We start from the raw sequence: 18,099 nt of genomic DNA on the forward strand, positions 1-18,099 counted from the left end.
AACAATTTTAAGTACATACTTCTCAGACGCTATATACGTGAACATAATTCCAAATACGTAATTTCCTGCTTTATTTCATTTTAAAGATCCTTTGGTAAATTTCAACGGCAATCCAGTTCTGTATGGTGGTCATTCGGGCAGTACATCGACCGTAACTTACAGAAATTTTTATTCGTGAAAATGTTGTACATACAAAGCTCCGTGTTTTCATCGTAATATCGATTTAAAAAAAAAACCGCATATTCCATATATGATTTTTTAGCCTCTTTTCGAGTCGTTGCACTCGTTGTACACGCTTCGATTGCATCTAGGCGAATCTCAAGCCCTGGAAATTGTACGGGAATTTAACGCGAATAAAAACTGACTCCGATCACCAAACTCACAATATCTTTTATTATTTGTAAAACGCTGATTTCTCAAATTCTTCGTGAACTTAAATCACAGGGGACATATAGATTGCACCAACCATCATCAGCTTATGATTTAATTAATCTGACAAAATTACGGAATAACATACACAAAAGGAAACAATACACGGTACGACGGCAGGTAGAGGTTCCTCATTGTGATTTGTAATTAATCATTTTACAATTAGATATTAGAAACTCCTTGCAAATGGTTTCCAAATAGTAGAATCGCATGTAAATTGTATAGAATAACTTCTAGAAAAATGAATCTCAAAAGGATCGAGCCAATTTTACTTGAAACGCGCTCTCTATACATGTACAACTTTTATTTTCTGCCATTCTGCTGCTGGTCAAATAATTCTTCGTGTTTTAGGTACTGAGTAGGCCATATGAAATATTATTAAATATGTGTCGTCGATCAATAAGAAGTATGAATCGAATTTAACTTTCGATTTAATTTCCTACTAAAGGTCATCGTAGCCATTTTATTATAATATTAAAAAAAAAAGAAAAGATCGGTTATATGCGATCTACAGAAATAAACAATCTCGAGTAGAATAAAATTATAATACAATCGTACCTCGAAAAAATTAATATCTTTATGCTAAAAGATTGTCTTTATCATATTTTGTACGGTAATATAAGACTTTTGAAAATTCGATTCAATTCTCGAATTGAAAACGACAACTAAATTTACACGAAATATCAAATATCGTACATTTACTATTTGCGAATATTTCCTAATGTAAATGCTAATTCACGCGACCTCGAAGCAAAAAGGCAGTCTTTAGTAACGCGTTTCGAGCATGGCTCGATATTTTCGCATGTGGGCTGTACTTTTCGACTATGTAAATATCTATTCTTACAAGAATCATAATTAGAGGTAATCGCACGATCGCTTTTATTTAATCATTTAAATGTCTATTTAAATGCGACACGCGTAATACGGTTTGTGTACTTATTACATAATTAGAATGCAATCGTGACATTCAGATTAATAAGGGACATACGCTGTAAATTCATTGAAGCAGTGCTTAGAAGTCAAGTGAGAGCCAATAATAGATTTCGTGTGTCTTAGGACAAATCTTGTTGGAGGATTACTGTTCAAAAGATACGAATAATTGGCACCGCAAACTGACCAAGATTATTATTTTGCATTGTATAAGATACAACATTTGATATTATTTGAACTAAAACATCCTTTTCATTTAATACAAAAATTTAAAAAATATTAAAAATCAATAAAAATTTCGAACCAATCAAGTTTCATTTATAAAGATAGCACCGAGATAGATAAATATAAATTTTGTTTTCGTATTTCTTATCTCAATGTAATATTACTTTTATATATTTAAGTATCGCATGAAAAGAACATTTTAGATGCTGATAATATCAAGTGTCGTATGTTTGCATATGATATATAAGTAAATCATAATGCAAATAAAATGAGGTCCCTCTAAATTATATGTATCTAAAATCAGAGATACAATCTTTACATTATTGTAGAAATAAGTCATATATCGAGGTAGTTGAGATCTTATTTAACGTAACACTTTAAACCGATGTTTCCTAAATTTTGGGCTAAAGATTTGATACTTTCATGACAAACTATTTGTACTTTGAATTTTACATATACTTTTTTGTAGCAAATGTATCTTTAGCTCTTAAATTTTGAACAACGATTTCTAGTCTTACTTTAAAAAACGCAAACACGAGAAAAGACGAAATTAAATATACGAATTACTTTCCCTATAATAATGACAATACAAAATTTGGGATTTACTGGCTCGAATAAACATTTTTTCACATATGTATAATAAATTAATACAGATGAATACAAGTTTACAGTTCATCGTGTATAAAGTAAAAGATGATTTTCTTTACTGGTCAATTACCTAGTGTCTACATGTTTAAACTTCGGTCTTTGAAATTTAATACATTGGTTTTAGGTATCCTCAACAAATATCAGCCCGCACGCAAATGTATAATTGCTTTTCGATTCAATTTCCTTCGTACTATTCTCCCATCTTAAATTTGCAAGTGGCTCACGAGAAGAATATCGAGAGCTGTATTTATTCGAATTATACGTTGTAATCGATTTTGCTTCACGAAATGATAAAGTGCAGCTTGCCTTGAAAATTTATTATATATTACATTATCATCCATCGACGCTAATGATAACATTTAGTCATAATTATTTGCACCGTCCTATGAATCATCTCGATATTATACAACTAATTTTCAGAATTGCTTTCAAAGCAAAATCGAATAACAATATAAGCAAATTCCTCGGTTTTCGTTCATTAGAATTTTTTTTCCTTCGCTAAATTTATACATTACGTTTGCGTTATATTTTAAATTTATACATTATGTGTGTGTATACTTTAAATACAATATGCAATGGACCAATGACAGGATTGGTATCTTATTCATCTCCTATCTCAAGAATTAAATTCACCTTAATCATTTATTATAATAATTATATCCTATTTTCAATAGAAGTCGATATGCCTATTCGTTTAAACGGCATTCTTGAGTTGTCTTTAACGTTATAAGCTTATGAATTATATGTACATCGTACATGTGTTCAATGTTTCCTGAAATAAGAGACAAAGGATTTTGCACTGTTCATTCATATTGCAACATAATAAATTGGAACACACTGTCAAATGAATAAGATACATTAACCTTCAATATTCCAAACGCTCGTATAGATTTTTATTCATTTTCACAATTTTGTTTACCTAATTATTATATGTACATACAGATAAAATCATGTAAATGAGAAATTATTTTCTCATTTAAGTTTGTGTAATATTCAATAGCCGATGTATTAAATAAGTTCACACAATTTCGACGACCGAATTTTTAAAGAACGATACAATTTTAATTAGTAAAATTCCTTTTTTCATTTTCCTAAAACCCAAAGACTTTTCTCATGTAAAAGAATTATGTATTGTATGTCCTTGTACCATTGTAATGTAAAAAACAAATACATGCCTCGATACCTTCGTTCAATGTACATAAATCGTAATAAATTGATTTTCATAATTTCCCTTTCTCAATATTGATACAAAATTTGTATCCCCAATAATATATTTTGACACAAAATATAAACTATAAACTACATTAAAATATACGAATTTAGATTTGGTGAAGAGTGTGTATAAATCATAATCTATCTCTTAGTAAATATACACTTTGTCCATAATCTTTGAAAAAATAAAATAATACATAGATAAAGCAAGTTTTTACACATTTAAATCCAGACTTATCAGAGTAAATAAGTGCTATTTTATTTATTTTTTTTTTCTTAAGAAAGGAATATAATGTTTAAGTGGCTAAATTATAGTTTGACACCACCATAATTAATATGATCCTCTTCATTTTTTATAACAATGAATTGTGCTAGTAATTCATTGACGTAAATGGTTCAAAAATAAACTACAGTTAAAACGTTACATCTCCAGGCATAAGACTCTTTCTTTTATGAATCCACAGATTCAACAACAGGACAAGGATTTACAGTTGAGGGCACTTTTTTCTCTGCCTGTCTTTAATATAGGCGCTGGACCATTTTATATGCTATTTTTTAAACAGCAAAGATTCAGCATAATGTACAGATATTGTACTTCTAAATCTACCGATCCATAACTTGGAGATCGATAATTCACGGATTGTTCTCATTCTCTCGTACTCTATTTTCTTTCGTTCTCATCTTTTTATAGAGTACGTTATAAGCCCCAGATATATATATTTGTACATAGCTATCATATCCAATGGGAAGTGTACATTAAACTCAACTGAATCACGTACAATTCACTCACAACATCAAAAATAGACTATTGCAAGAGTGCATTAGCTTGTGACACCCTGTAGATAGTTATTACTCAACCAAGGTACCGTTCTTCATACACATTCCATGATTTTCTTCTCCTGTAGGAATCTGAAACGTAGACGATATGTACAAATTTTGTATGATATCACAATATCACTCTTATAAGTCAGAGTCTTTTCTTCGTTTAAATGCGACTTGCCGCATCGTAATATAAATTGTTGATCCCACATTGTTGGACTATAATATAATGCAGCATCTGATAGATAATAAGATCATATATATTACATTACAAATCGATCGCAATTTTTAAAGAGTGTACTACGTGTACATATTGCCTACGATGCAGATTCTGTTCTAGATGCAGTACAGGAAATACAAGTAAATTACGTTAATCTTATGCTCGCCCACGTGGCTTTTTTCGAGAGGCCGCTTCCTCGGTTGGCGCAACACCTGTGGTTGCAGCCATGCGCTTTGGACGACCTGCTGTTTTGTTACTTTGTTGTGTGTTTTGTACAGATGCTAAAAAGTAAATTATGATAGTTTTAGAAAAAAAATTATACCAATATATTGATAGATATGGAGACTACATTAATATCATATTAATGAGAACTTCTTACCACGTAGTTTCGTCCTTGAAACCCCACTTGCGTTATTATTATTCTGTTGCTTTGTGCTCTTTTTATTTTCACTTTTTTTAACATCAGTATTATTTTTAATTGCATCTATTGATGTTGTGGATGTAGTTACAGTTGCAGTAGTAGTAGTGGTAGTAGTAGGTGCAGTACTATTAGTAGTGGTTGCAGTAGTTTCACTTCCAGACTTTGTATTTCTATTCAAAGCTCTTTCTGCTCTACTAGATCCCTTTGCAACGGATTTTGCAATTGCCAGAGCTTTGTTAACCGTTCGCTTTTTAGAACGATTTGATTTAGGTGATTTCTTTCCTGATTCTTCTTCGGTAGCATCATCTTCAGAGAAACTTTCAGTTCGTTTTGATTTCTTACGCAAACTTTGTTTTTGTTTATGCAAGTTGTGACTTTTTCTTCTCTTTAATTGTGACTCATCTTTATAAAGTGAAAGGTCAACTGTGGATAAGATATTAACATTTCAATTTTATGAAATATTTTTACAAAATTTCAAAAATATAAATAAGAAACAAGTAATATCAAAGCTGAATCTCATTGACTTTGAAACAAGAAATAATGGAATAAACTAAACACTATCAATAAAATCTATTAAAATTGAACATACACAAGATTTTAGTAACATTAATAAATGACATTTAAACATTTTTTGTAAAAGTTTATATAAATAGTATATAAAAATACTAACGTCCATCTGGGTGTTCTTCCGTTACTCGAGGCTTTTCGGATACGCCTGCTTCAACATCAATTGCTCTTTTCAAAATATTTTCTGTACGTAATAATTCAATCTTGGTTAGCTGAAATTTATTTTTGTCAATTTTGTTTAAATTTAAATTCGTTAATATACAGTCGAAATCTGAAATTTAAAAAAAGAAAAAAATAAACATAGTCTGCATCGTATAACATAACAAATATTACAAAATGTAAGTGTACATGACATTTAATAACTATTATATATTACCTATGTAATCATAAAAATCTGGTGAATATATTTCACCATTGTTTTTATCTTGAGAAAGCCAACGTATACGAATTCTCCTGCTAGATTTATATATATTTTGCATCGCTTGACACACGTAGAAGCTTCCTTCCGCATTTCTCACAGCCAAAAATTCATTTCTAATAATGAATATCAATAAAAGTTAATGCATGTGATGACATTACTAATTTTGCTTATATTTATATTCGAAACCAATGTAAATTATCATATTTGTGAATGAACATTTGTATAGAGATTAAACTTTTTATTATTATTCATCACTATATTATATTTTACATTTTTGGAAATGTCATATGACTCATACTTACTTGTAGAATACTATAAGTTTGTCGTCGGAAGCTTTCGACGGTGGAGGCTTATTCAAATTTTTTACAAGCAGTGCAATTTCTGGTAATGGACTCTGATAAGGCTGTGTTTGAATTCGATTTCTTTTTGGTTTGCTTGCTCCATCTGAATTTGCTGAAGTTCCTCTTAAATCTTTCAATTCCCTAGACTTTCTCTTATTCGTTTTTGGTGAACCAGTGACCTTTGTTTCAACCTTTGGTGGATTATTTGTTTGTGGTAATGCAGAATTATCTGCTATAAGTTTCGTACTTTGAGTTGTGGTTTTTGACTTCTGACTATCAGATTTTACTGACCCATCTTCTGATTTGTGTGATGACAATTTTGTTTGTAAATTTGTATTAATTGGAATTCCATCAGATTCTTTTGAACCATTATTTACAGGAGTTTTCTTTTCTTCGACTTTGTTTTGTATTTGTGGACATAATGCTAAAGTAACATATATATATATATATATATATATATGCATACATATAGGTAAGTATATTATATTTGTACATTTTTACATGCATTATAATGTTAATAAATTCAATGTGCAATACATGTAAATAACTTGTTGAATTATTATACCCAATGATATACATGTAAGTAAAAATATCTATGATGCAACATTGAAGTACATTCAATGAACAAAATATAATACAAAATTAGCTACATACTTAAATTAATAAGAAATTTATATTTTTACTAACCAGGAAAATCTAAATTGATAGGTGTCATCTCTTGTTCTGTTTGAACTTCTCTTTGTGAATCTTGTGTAGGATTATCTGGACTTAAATTATTATTTCTGTTAGATTCACTCTGCTTTATAGAAACAGACATATTCTGTTCTGTTTCAGTTTTTATAATCTCTACTCCATTAGGGATTAATTTATCCAGGTCTGGTTCCTTTTCAGAATTGCTGCTTACATAAGGTGGTGTTTGATATACAGAAGGTCTATGATCTTGTACTAAGCTCAAAGGTTGACTGGGTGGTTGTAATGTAACATAGCTTAATCCAGTTCCTGGTAAAGGCTTCATAGATCCTGGTTCTGATCCTGATACGACTTTCTGTGCCATTGCATTCATGGGAAGAATAGAATGACTGGTAGAAGTTGGGGATGTACCTACTCCAGGTATCGTTGATTTTATGGCCGATGTGCTCATTTTTCACTGATTAAATACGTCTTTCTAAATACTTATAAAAAGCCAATGTCAATTAGTTGAAATTAGTTATGCATAAATATACATTTACAATACAGAAATATTAAGAAAGAAATAAATAAATAAATAAATATATATATATTTATATATATATATATATGAATAACGTTTGCAAAACTATTGATATATAATTATTTTATGTTTGGTAGTATGCTAGCATTCTTCATCAAAATATCAAAAGAATATCAAGAATAATTCAACAAAGCGGAGCTAACATTTCATCAATACAAATAGCGATTTGTATCCTTTCCACAGTTTGGTTATTGTAATCAATGTAATAACAAACATATGAGATAGATACCAAATCCATATGATGATTAAGAAAAAGGCAAAGAAGCAAGACTATAAAAAAGAAAACACTTGTATAAAGCATGAAGAAAACGAGGGAGAATCTCAATAAGAATTGAGGCACAGAAGGTGGCTGAAGAGGGAGGGGGTAATTAGAGGAGTAAACATAAACACGAAGGAAACTTTCAATAGATTTAGATTCTATATATATTTGGAGAATCAACGCATACTTTCAATCTCAAAAATTAACACTTAATTACCTCGACGTTATCACGTCCTGAATATGGATATATATTCCTTTGCTAAACTTGCACGGATAGTTGACCACTGCGCGTTAACACACGGTTAACTCATTTTCCCACACACTTTCTTTAACGCGTGAACGCTTTTTTTCAGCTAACATTTCATTCGGCATACGCATAGCATAGTCGATTTATCAAAGATATCCACTTAACTTACCGTATTCTACAAAACAAAACGATAAAGGCTTGCGCGCTATAGAAAGCCGTGATTTTACCCGCACGAAAAAAACAGGAATGCCAGACGTTAGATGGCGTCGGTTCTTGGACGCCATGTGTGGCGCAAACTTGATTTCATATTCATTCTGATTGGTGCAACAGCGATCGCTCAAAATCTCTTTTATTCTAATTCCATTGGAATATGAAAATTGTATGTAACTATTTTCATGCATTTTGAAAGTTTCATTTGTTGAAACGGATATGTGCTAAAATTTTCATTGATTCAAAAACAGCATGTTTGTTAGTAATATTCTGCAAATGGAAAAATTGCGAAAATTTGTTTCTTTCTTTTGTTAAAAATATCATGCTTTAAAAAAAGGGTTTATCAAATATTTAAAATGCTATTATACATAAAGTAGTAATAGTTAATGATTTATGACTTACTCTACAGGTACATATATGTCATATGAGTCATATGAATATTCAAATCATCCAACAAAAATTTCATTATTCTATATGGTTCACGTATTAGATCAAAAGGACCGAAGTGCATCGATCATTTTTTTAGCTAATACCTTAAATTATAATATTAAAGTATCTGTTAATCTGGGAATAAATTAATTTCGTAGTAGTAGTTAATATTTTATGTACTGAATGAATTATATAAAATCCTTATTATTTAATATTATGAATAATCGATATTGTGATTTATAATTATAATGCCCATTGAAATAGTTCAAAATAGTCGTTCTAAAAAAATATATAATCATCTACATGTTCTTTCATCATGTTCTTTTTGAACGATAAAACAACAGTAATCGAACTAAAATGCATGATTCATCTCCTTACTGTTTTATTTAAGAGATGCGTGTAACATACATTTATTTTATTTATATATATATGTACATTGAAAAATGGAAAATGGCCTTAACGTATAATATACTATATGGAATAAAGCCATAAAACGAAAAGTACTGTTGTAAATTGTTTATGAATTTGATTCAGATAAAAATGTCATCACTAATTGTATGTATGTATGTATATATATATATATATATATATATATATATACACGATTACAAATCTCGCTGTTTCATCCATCATAAATAAGTTAGGATCTATGAAAAAAGTTATCTCGAAAGCAAGCCATGTTTAATATGAGTTTTACATTCTGGCTTACAAATTCGAGACATTATTTTTATATTTTTATTTTTTAAGTAATCTTTTGATTATTTAATCTAAAATCTGAAATGATCATGTTATGACGTTCGCAGTTACATCAGCGCGAACTATATGAAAATATGTTCATGAAATCAACACAGGCATTTATAACATATCAAAGTAACAATGAACTTTAGACCATTTACCAAGTAACGGAGTGAGGAGTGAAGAGTGTCAGGCAAGTCAATAAAATAGTCAGACTACATACACCGTATATAGCACATGAGAGGTTAAAGTAGTTCTGTAAACACCTCGATAAGTATCGTGGAAAAAAAATAATTATAACTTGTAATTGTATAATTTATCGATCTCTTTATTAATTAACAATGACACGAGCACTTGTAGGTGTAAAGAGAGTTATCGATTATGCAGTTAAGGTAATTATCAGTAATATAAAAACAAATGAGAAATAGTATATAATACAGATTACAGTAATTGTAGATCAATGGAAAGTATTATGCTTATGTACTATGTAATTCGTAGATTCATTTAGAATTTATACTACAATAAAAAATGAATATTATAAGTTTAAATAATTTACAATTATATTTCTTAAGAAATATGTACATATATTGTTTCAAATATTATCAACTATAGATAACATTTTTATATTTTGTTATTTATTTTTAGATTCGTGTCAAATCAGATAAAACAGGTGTTGTAACAGATGGAGTGAAACATTCAATGAACCCTTTTGATGAAATTGCAATTGAAGAAGCTGTACGAATGAAAGAAAAGAAATTAGTAGAAGAGGTCATTGCAGTTTCATGTGGTCCTCCACCATGTCAAGATGTGATAAGGACTGCACTTGCAATGGGTGCTGATAAAGGCATTCATGTTGAAATATCTGGATCTGAATATGAAACTTTACAACCTGTTCACGTTTCCAAAATATTAGCCAAATTAGCTCAGGATGAGAAAGCAGATTTAATTATTGTTGGAAAACAAGCTATAGATGATGATAGTAACCAAACTGCACAAATGATTGGAGGTATTTTGGATTGGCCAACTGGGACATTTTGTAGTAAGGTAAGTTAATCGAGTAAGACCTTAAACAACATATTTTACAAGTATCTTGTAATATAGATCATGCTTTTTTGTAACAGATTGAAAAAAATGATAGTGAACTAACTGTAACACGTGAAGTTGATGGAGGTTTAGAGGTTATTAAAATGAAAATGCCAGCAGTTTTAAGTGCTGATCTTCGGCTTAATGAGCCACGATATGCCACATTACCAAATATTATGAAAGCAAAAAAGAAGCCAATTAAAAAACTAACAGCAAAAGATCTTGGTATAGATACTTCAGCAAGGATTGAAATTTTGTCAGTCGAAGAACCACCAGTCAGACAAGCTGGAGCTATTGTACCAGATGTTGATACATTAATTGCAAAATTAAAGGAAAGTGGACATGTGTAATTATATATATAGTTATTGAAAAATTTTTTAAAAATTATTTCATATCGTTTTACATTAATGTTATTTATACATATATAAATATATAATTACATTTTTACTAAAATCTATCTTTATATAGAAAACTTTTTATACATTATGGTATGTTATATATTACACTTGAATAAACTTTTTCTGCAGTAAATAAAACAATAGGTCCCTTCATGATATAACTGGTATTTGTAATGAAATAACATTTTATATATTTCTTTGGTAAATAACATTATTTTTCTACATTAATTTTGTACTTCTATTTCTTCACACATTATTCATGCCAACTATTGTTTCATAGGCCTGTACAGTGTGTGGAAAAATTTTATTATTTACTGATTTTTGTAATTTTCGTACACATAGATTTTTTTAAAGAATATAGTAAACTTTTACTAAACGTAGTAGTAACAGATCCTAAATCTGATTATATATTCTGCGTATATAATAATGCGTTCAAAATACATGCAGATTTAAACATTTGAATAAATAATAGATTGATTCAATAACCATATGAAGTTTACAAATTATGATTAACATGACAGCAAATCATCATATAATCAATTTTTTAATTTCATAATCTTTTAAATACATTCTTAAAAATTCTGAGTAAACTCGTAATATTTGCCTGTTAAAGGTTATAAATACTATATTTCGTCTTTACTAAACATTTTCTAAACGACCAGTACGAAATCTATGAGAATATATCTTTTTCAAACTATTAATTCATACATTTATTTTAAACGCATATCCTACTTAGTATATCTCTATAGAAAAGGTAGAATTAAAAAAATCAATACCCGTATTTATTGCCCTACAAATGTTAATTGTTTTAAATATTGAATAGACGACTGGCATATTTTTTATTATGTTATAAATAACCCAACCCAGAAAATAATCTTTTTAATACCTTTTCTCTCTTTTTAATGTAGTTTATATAAATTAAAATACATATATTACAAAACATTCATTGCATCTGTATAGTCTTTAATGATTTAAGCTTTAGTATTTTAAAAGATAAAAAGAGAAAAACTGTATTTAAAATATTAATTACTTTTTATAATAATACTTTCCAATCAAATCTAGTATTACTGGTATGGGTTATAGGAGGAAAAGGAGGTGGATGAAGTTGCCAACCATCCAACCCTTCACGTGCTGTTAAACATGCTAAATATGGTACTCTCTGTGCTAATCTAGTAACTTCAGAAGCTGGTGGCACTTTCCCACCTGTTAATTGTCTGGTACAAGCAGCCAAAGAAGCAGCATGAGCTACTATTAGAATATTTCCTACTGTATTTTCAATAATTTGTTTGATTAATTCATAACTTCGTTCATAATACTGGGCTGCATTTTCTTTCAATGGAAGATCTTTTGCTTTAACAATTGGGTTATAACATTTATCTACGTTAAAACCTGCTTTTATTAATTCTTCAGATGTCATCCAAACAGGAACACCATTTGGATACCATGCTAACCACTCTATGAGACCTGGCTCTATTTTCATCGGAATGTTTAAATCTAATCCTTTTAAAATGTGGGCCAATGTTTGTATACATCTTAATGAGGGAGATGTAAAAGCCACATCTATTTTAATACTAGATGATTTCATAGCTTCTCCTACCAAACTTGCTTGTACTTCACCTACGGTTGTTAAAGGACTATCGTTTCGAAAGTCCTGTATATTTCTTGATGGTATTTCCTTTGGCATATTCAAGTCTCTACGAACATAGGATCCATTTGATTCAAAACAATAACGAATCCATGCTCCAAATGTAAAATCTACTCTTTCTCCGTGACGGCATATAAAAATTTGTCTTGAGGAACTTGGAGGTACTTCAGAAGCTTCAATCTGTATATGTAGAAGTAAAATGAAAGATTAGAATTCGAATTTTTATATGTAAATAAATAATAGTTAATTGATATCATTTACTGATTCAGTAGTTGTTGCTACTCCATCAGGGCTGTCTATGGAATCACTCGATAACAATATTGGTGGTTTCCGAGTTGGAGATATTTCTTCTTTTTCTAAAATTCCGCTTTTATTGTCAGTAATTTGTATGGTAGTATGTAAAGTCCATGAATCTGATTCAGCTGTACGTTTTGTATGATTCAAAGGTAAATGCCCTGAAATACCAGTTAGCCAAGAGATACCTTCAACCCAACCATCTGTAGATACACTACACGCCCCTTCTGGAATGTAAATGTAATCTCCAACTCTCAATTCTAATTCATCGTGTTCCCTAGGCATGTGAGGATGTGTCACTTTATGTACATGTGCATTTTGTAGCCTAGAATCTCTGGAATATAATCTGAGTTCCCAATTAGTTGGACAAATGAGTGTCAGTTTTTCCACCATCAAGCGCAATTGTTGATATAAGTTGCTGGGAAATTGATAAGCTAATGTCAAATGTAAAGATTTTATTTGGGGTTCTGCAGAAATTCCCAAACTTGAAAGTTTGTTTGCATAACAAATGGCAATGTTTTTTAGCCATTCTGTATTTACTTCCTTAACAAACAGACCCATAAAATTAGGAGAAACATAAGTTTCTAATTCAATATGATCTGATAATTCATCTTGGCTGACTATACTTTCAAGCGCATTTACCAATTCCTCGGTAGATTCATCTGGTGCCTGCAAAAAAATGTTTTTGTACTACTTGTGACTTTTATTTACATGTATTGTTAAGATGATGTTATACCTTGAAAAATGATACAAGTGTGATATGTGGCACATAATTATGTGCTCCATTCCATATGAGTTCTTTACTCTCTGACCAAAATCTCATAAGTTGCTCAGCTAATTCACCTGTAGGACAAGCATACAGAACATATTGTCTATGGGTATCAGAATCCAAAGTTGGATCTCTAACATGAGCTACTAGCCAATCCGATGCAAGTTGAACACCTCGATGTCCTGTAGCAGCTAATGCTTTCTCTCTAGAAGCGATAGAATATTTATTTAAGTTGTTACAGATTATACAATTAGTCAAATAATTCCAGTCGCGTTATGATTACACAATAAAAGTATATAATTTTTTTGAAATTACGTACTTTGTAGTTCGATTTATTAAAATAAAAAAAAAAGATAACGATAAAGAAGTATATATGTTAAATTTTTATGATAAGCATAGGCAATGACGAATCAACAAAAACAAGAAGAAAACAACGATGGTACTTAATGTTTGACAGCTGTTTGTTTACATTGAATGCATTATAACTGTATGCAATTGTTCATAGAATAGCAAAGAGATATCGATAGTGTTTTACAATCTTACTCTAATACTCACGCTCGATGTTTCGGAAAACCTAATTGTAATAGCGTTTGCAACGGGGTTAAATGCTGTTTTAAAATCTTCGTCGGAGTTGGATTTTTCCGCGGCGGTAACGTCGCCATGACGGTCCATTACACCTTGATACTTGCTACTTGCTACCAACATTGTTCAAAGGAATGTTTTACACGTTTTTATATCGAATCGAATCTTCGATTCGATTTCCTGATTTAAATTTTTGAATTTCTACTTGTTACAAATATAATTGACATCGTCTTAAAACATCTGTTTTTAAAATCGCTTAATGTGTTCCAAAATTTTCCATTTATGTATATACATATATGATAAAATCACATGAAGCGTTAAAAAGAATCTTTAATTAACGATTCTTTCTTAAGAGGAATAAAATTTGCTGTTATAATAAATAGACTCTGCATTTTTAATTTGAAAATTACATTTAATGTTAATGTATTTCGATTATGGAAGCCATATAATGAGATACGATGCAAATATTGAATGTAAATTAAAATTTCTTGTATTTTTAACTGATATTCAATAATTAGCGAAAAATAGAATTACGTACCTTGGTTTTATTTAAATTTTATTCATATGTTGCACTTCGAAATGAGGTGCAATACGCTTATATACAGTTATAGTATATTTATTACGAATAGGGATATATACACAATGAGTTGATTTATCATTCGTATATGAGTTTATCGATATTGGTATACAACCATCTTATGGTCGAATTAATTGAAATGTTATTTTAAGTAACAAGGAGGATTCAATTTCTCAGTCAATTTCTTGAATAAAAATATGTCTCCAATTTTTAAATACTTCTTTAAGTTTAGGTATGAATAACAAATTCGTGTTGACTAATTAAATAGAGATAAGGATGTAAAAAGCAATTAAAATACATAAAAGGAACGGAAATAATAATTTCTGGTTCGTACAATTGATATAAAACCCACTGTATCCACAAAAATTGTAATTCGAATAATTATATTTCATTTCTTCATATCCGACGTATTCGTCACAACAATTCTAACAATGTTACATGATCGGTACATTACGTAAAGTTAGTGTAAAAAAACAACGATATGTCTACATATGTTCATTCGTTACAAACATTGTTCATGCTGTAATATATATTACAGTAGAGAAGTAATAAAAAAACATTGCAATTCATGTATAGCCGAGGGTTGTTGGAATTTTATTTATAGTATGATTGCGATTGTTATGAATATAATTATTTCTTACATAATCAATGATTTGGTTCGATTTTTTACCATAGATATATTTTTCTGACATTTCAGGAGTTCTTTCACTTCCTTTATGTATAATAGATTGGTTGAGTCACTGAATGATCTTTGTAATATTACCATTTTATGTAAATCATACACATACATGGAAATATCAAAGTTTTCTATGTAATATTTTTTAAACATTTTATTATCCACTAGTAAAATTATTATGATAAGTGTACGAGACTTTTGTTATATAAGAAATCTTTAAGTTCAACGTTTATTTATCACGAATTAACGATTATGTTTCGGTGAATTTGTAAGAACAGGAAAAATATCTTTAGATTATTGACAGAGATATAAGGATTGGAAAAACTGGAATAAGCTGTAATTTACTTTAAATATTGAATAATCTCTGATATAGATACTTGAGAAATTCAAAATTTTTCACTGATATTTTATAAAATTATGTAATGAAAATTATATAAAATACCTGTAATATTCTTCAAATGTCTTTATTCATAAGAAAATTATAAAATCCCAGAAAAATTTAAACAACCCTCGCAGCGTATATTACATAGATATGTATATATAAATTGTATATAAAATAGAACGCATTTAAATTTGTCATTCGTCGACGATGGTCGAGAATTTGGATTCCCAACGGGCATGCTGAACATACGAATTTCTCTATTATTATACAAACATTAAGCTCGAGCCATGGCCATCGAATTTTTCGAGGTACTGCACTTATGAGCTTCATAAGACATCATTCGCGTGTTACTCTTCATTTTTTAGAAATTAATTGCTCGTCTTTACATCCGAAACATAAAATTTCACGAAAACCAATGATTCTTATACTATCGTAAAATTTTCTAATTTTACTGCATCGAATGTAAAGAAATATAAACGACGAAGAAAGTAAAGAACACTCGTTAAGCGTAGATAACAATAACGCACAAAAACGAAGTAAAATTTTCGAAAGTAAAATAGATAGTTCACAAACGCATTTCTCGTGTTCCTTCATTCAAACATTATTCCATCTTCCTTTAGCACTTCGATAAAGTTCCATCATAATTACACGTGTACACACAAGTTATAACGCTCGAATTGTTTCGTCCCATTATTATTTTACCATATTTGCCTCGTGAACGATTTATAAATACCTTAGTTGTTGTAAATATTATTTTCATATGTGATCATAAAATCACTCCCGAGTAGCATGCGTTTTACGAACTATAATTATCTTGTAATATTGCATGGTGCGGTATTAAAAAGTATGTGTGCATTTGTGCGATAACAGAATGCAGAAATTATCGTTTGAATTTTCTCGTTTTTGCTGTTTCATTTCGACTTTAATTTACATAACGCGAGATTAAGGTGAATTCCATTCGCATTTGAATAGGTCGATGTGCATCATGTGTACGTATGTTTAATTTTCAGAGAGCTGTGTACCTTATCTTTGTCGATATTCCTTATTATAGGAGAAAATTGTTTACGGTAGTTATCGATGTAATTATTGCACGTGGAAGCACGAAGGTTGTAAGTAATTTCTATCATTCTCATGGAATAACAGGAGTCATTTTTCAATATCAAAAACTATCTAACGAAGTTAAAATAGAACTTTCGGTTGCTGTCGCTGATTCGCAGGATGAGAAAAGATCAATTTGGTATTCGTAAAACCGCGAGTATTTGTTTTATGAATTTTTACTATACAAGATTCGCGTATTATTTATTTACAACAAAACCAAAGTATTTAAGAACGAAGTTTAGCGAAACATTTTTAAAAACGAGTTACGTACTACTGTATATGAAGTATATTTATTTTATCAAGAAAGCTATAAAATGAAACGAAATCGAACTTCCACTATTTTACGTAAGATTATTTTAATCAATAACAAGATGAAATAATAAAAGAAATGCCTGAATTCTGTCATGTAATTCGTTGGAACAGGCCAGTGTCGAAAATTTGGAAAGATATATAAAGTGGAATTTGATGTTTTCAAGATATTTATGATAAATGCATGATACAACGGTATTCCCTTTTGGACGAGAATGTATGGATTTTGGCATAAGAATCTTTCGCATTATCCCACGGATCGTACTATCGTTCATATTATAAATCTCTTATTCTTATGGCAATCCATACAACACTGTATTCACTGCTCAAAACAATGTTAGGATAATTTTATACAATGTACAGGTGATAGGATATTTCATTTATGATATAAATTTCTATCGAAACAGATTGTTAAAAGTTCCGCGATTGGTTCTTTCAATTTAGAGTTTTATTTAAATTTTTATCAGATTTTATACTTTAGTTTCTTAATTCTCATTAAGTAATTTTATTACATTCTGCAGCTGCTTCGAGCAATGTTACGGTACAAAAATTAAATGCTTGTTTATGTTTCATTGCACATTTCAATGACTAGGTATAATACAATCTTTTGACTAGCATTACCTAATGAGAAAAGTTAATAAAATTCGTAATACATTTGCATTAAGTTTAAAAAATTCATTCTAAGGAGCACATAGTACTTATAAGTGTAATATTAATGTTTTTTCTCGAAGTTTTTCCAACATCTTTTAATTCTCTAAGAAGGCACTATCAAATAATATCGATTAGACATAAATATATAAAATACATAAAAAGCTCGATAATTTTTAAAAAAAGTACATCATCATTTTGCTTCTTTTCTAAACTACGCTCTTCCTAATTTCTTTTCAATAAGCAGGTACCATT

At 29.6% G+C, this 18,099-nt stretch overlaps 3 protein-coding genes across 3 annotated transcripts; 1 reads left to right on the plus strand and 2 right to left on the minus strand.

Annotated features, from left to right (window-relative positions):
• Window positions 1–370: 370 nt before the first annotated feature.
• LOC122572437 (kinesin-related protein 8-like) lies at window positions 371–8,280 on the minus strand. Its single transcript, XM_043737384.1, has 7 exons — window positions 7,980–8,280; window positions 6,921–7,405; window positions 6,195–6,657; window positions 5,848–6,005; window positions 5,575–5,742; window positions 4,863–5,327; window positions 371–4,764 (listed from the first exon to the last, which is right to left on the minus strand). Exons 2-7 carry the CDS (start codon window positions 7,372–7,374, stop codon window positions 4,640–4,642), a joined length of 1,833 nt encoding a protein of 610 aa, XP_043593319.1. The 5' UTR covers window positions 7,375–7,405; window positions 7,980–8,280; the 3' UTR covers window positions 371–4,639.
• A 1,127-nt stretch (window positions 8,281–9,407) lies between these two features.
• LOC122572993 (electron transfer flavoprotein subunit beta) lies at window positions 9,408–10,839 on the plus strand. Its single transcript, XM_043738800.1, has 3 exons — window positions 9,408–9,775; window positions 10,029–10,427; window positions 10,505–10,839. The coding sequence occupies exons 1-3, from the start codon at window positions 9,725–9,727 to the stop codon at window positions 10,814–10,816; spliced, it is 762 nt and encodes a 253-aa protein (XP_043594735.1). The 5' UTR covers window positions 9,408–9,724; the 3' UTR covers window positions 10,817–10,839.
• A 192-nt stretch (window positions 10,840–11,031) lies between these two features.
• Window positions 11,032–14,942, minus strand: LOC122572990 (protein UBASH3A homolog). Its single transcript, XM_043738795.1, has 4 exons — window positions 14,128–14,942; window positions 13,540–13,777; window positions 12,771–13,472; window positions 11,032–12,689 (listed from the first exon to the last, which is right to left on the minus strand). Exons 1-4 carry the CDS (start codon window positions 14,232–14,234, stop codon window positions 11,898–11,900), a joined length of 1,839 nt encoding a protein of 612 aa, XP_043594730.1. The 5' UTR covers window positions 14,235–14,942; the 3' UTR covers window positions 11,032–11,897.
• Between the last annotated feature and the right edge of the window lie 3,157 nt (window positions 14,943–18,099).

Source organism: Bombus pyrosoma, linkage group LG11 (assembly GCF_014825855.1).
Source record: "Bombus pyrosoma isolate SC7728 linkage group LG11, ASM1482585v1, whole genome shotgun sequence".
NCBI lineage: Eukaryota > Metazoa > Arthropoda > Insecta > Hymenoptera > Apidae > Bombus > Bombus pyrosoma.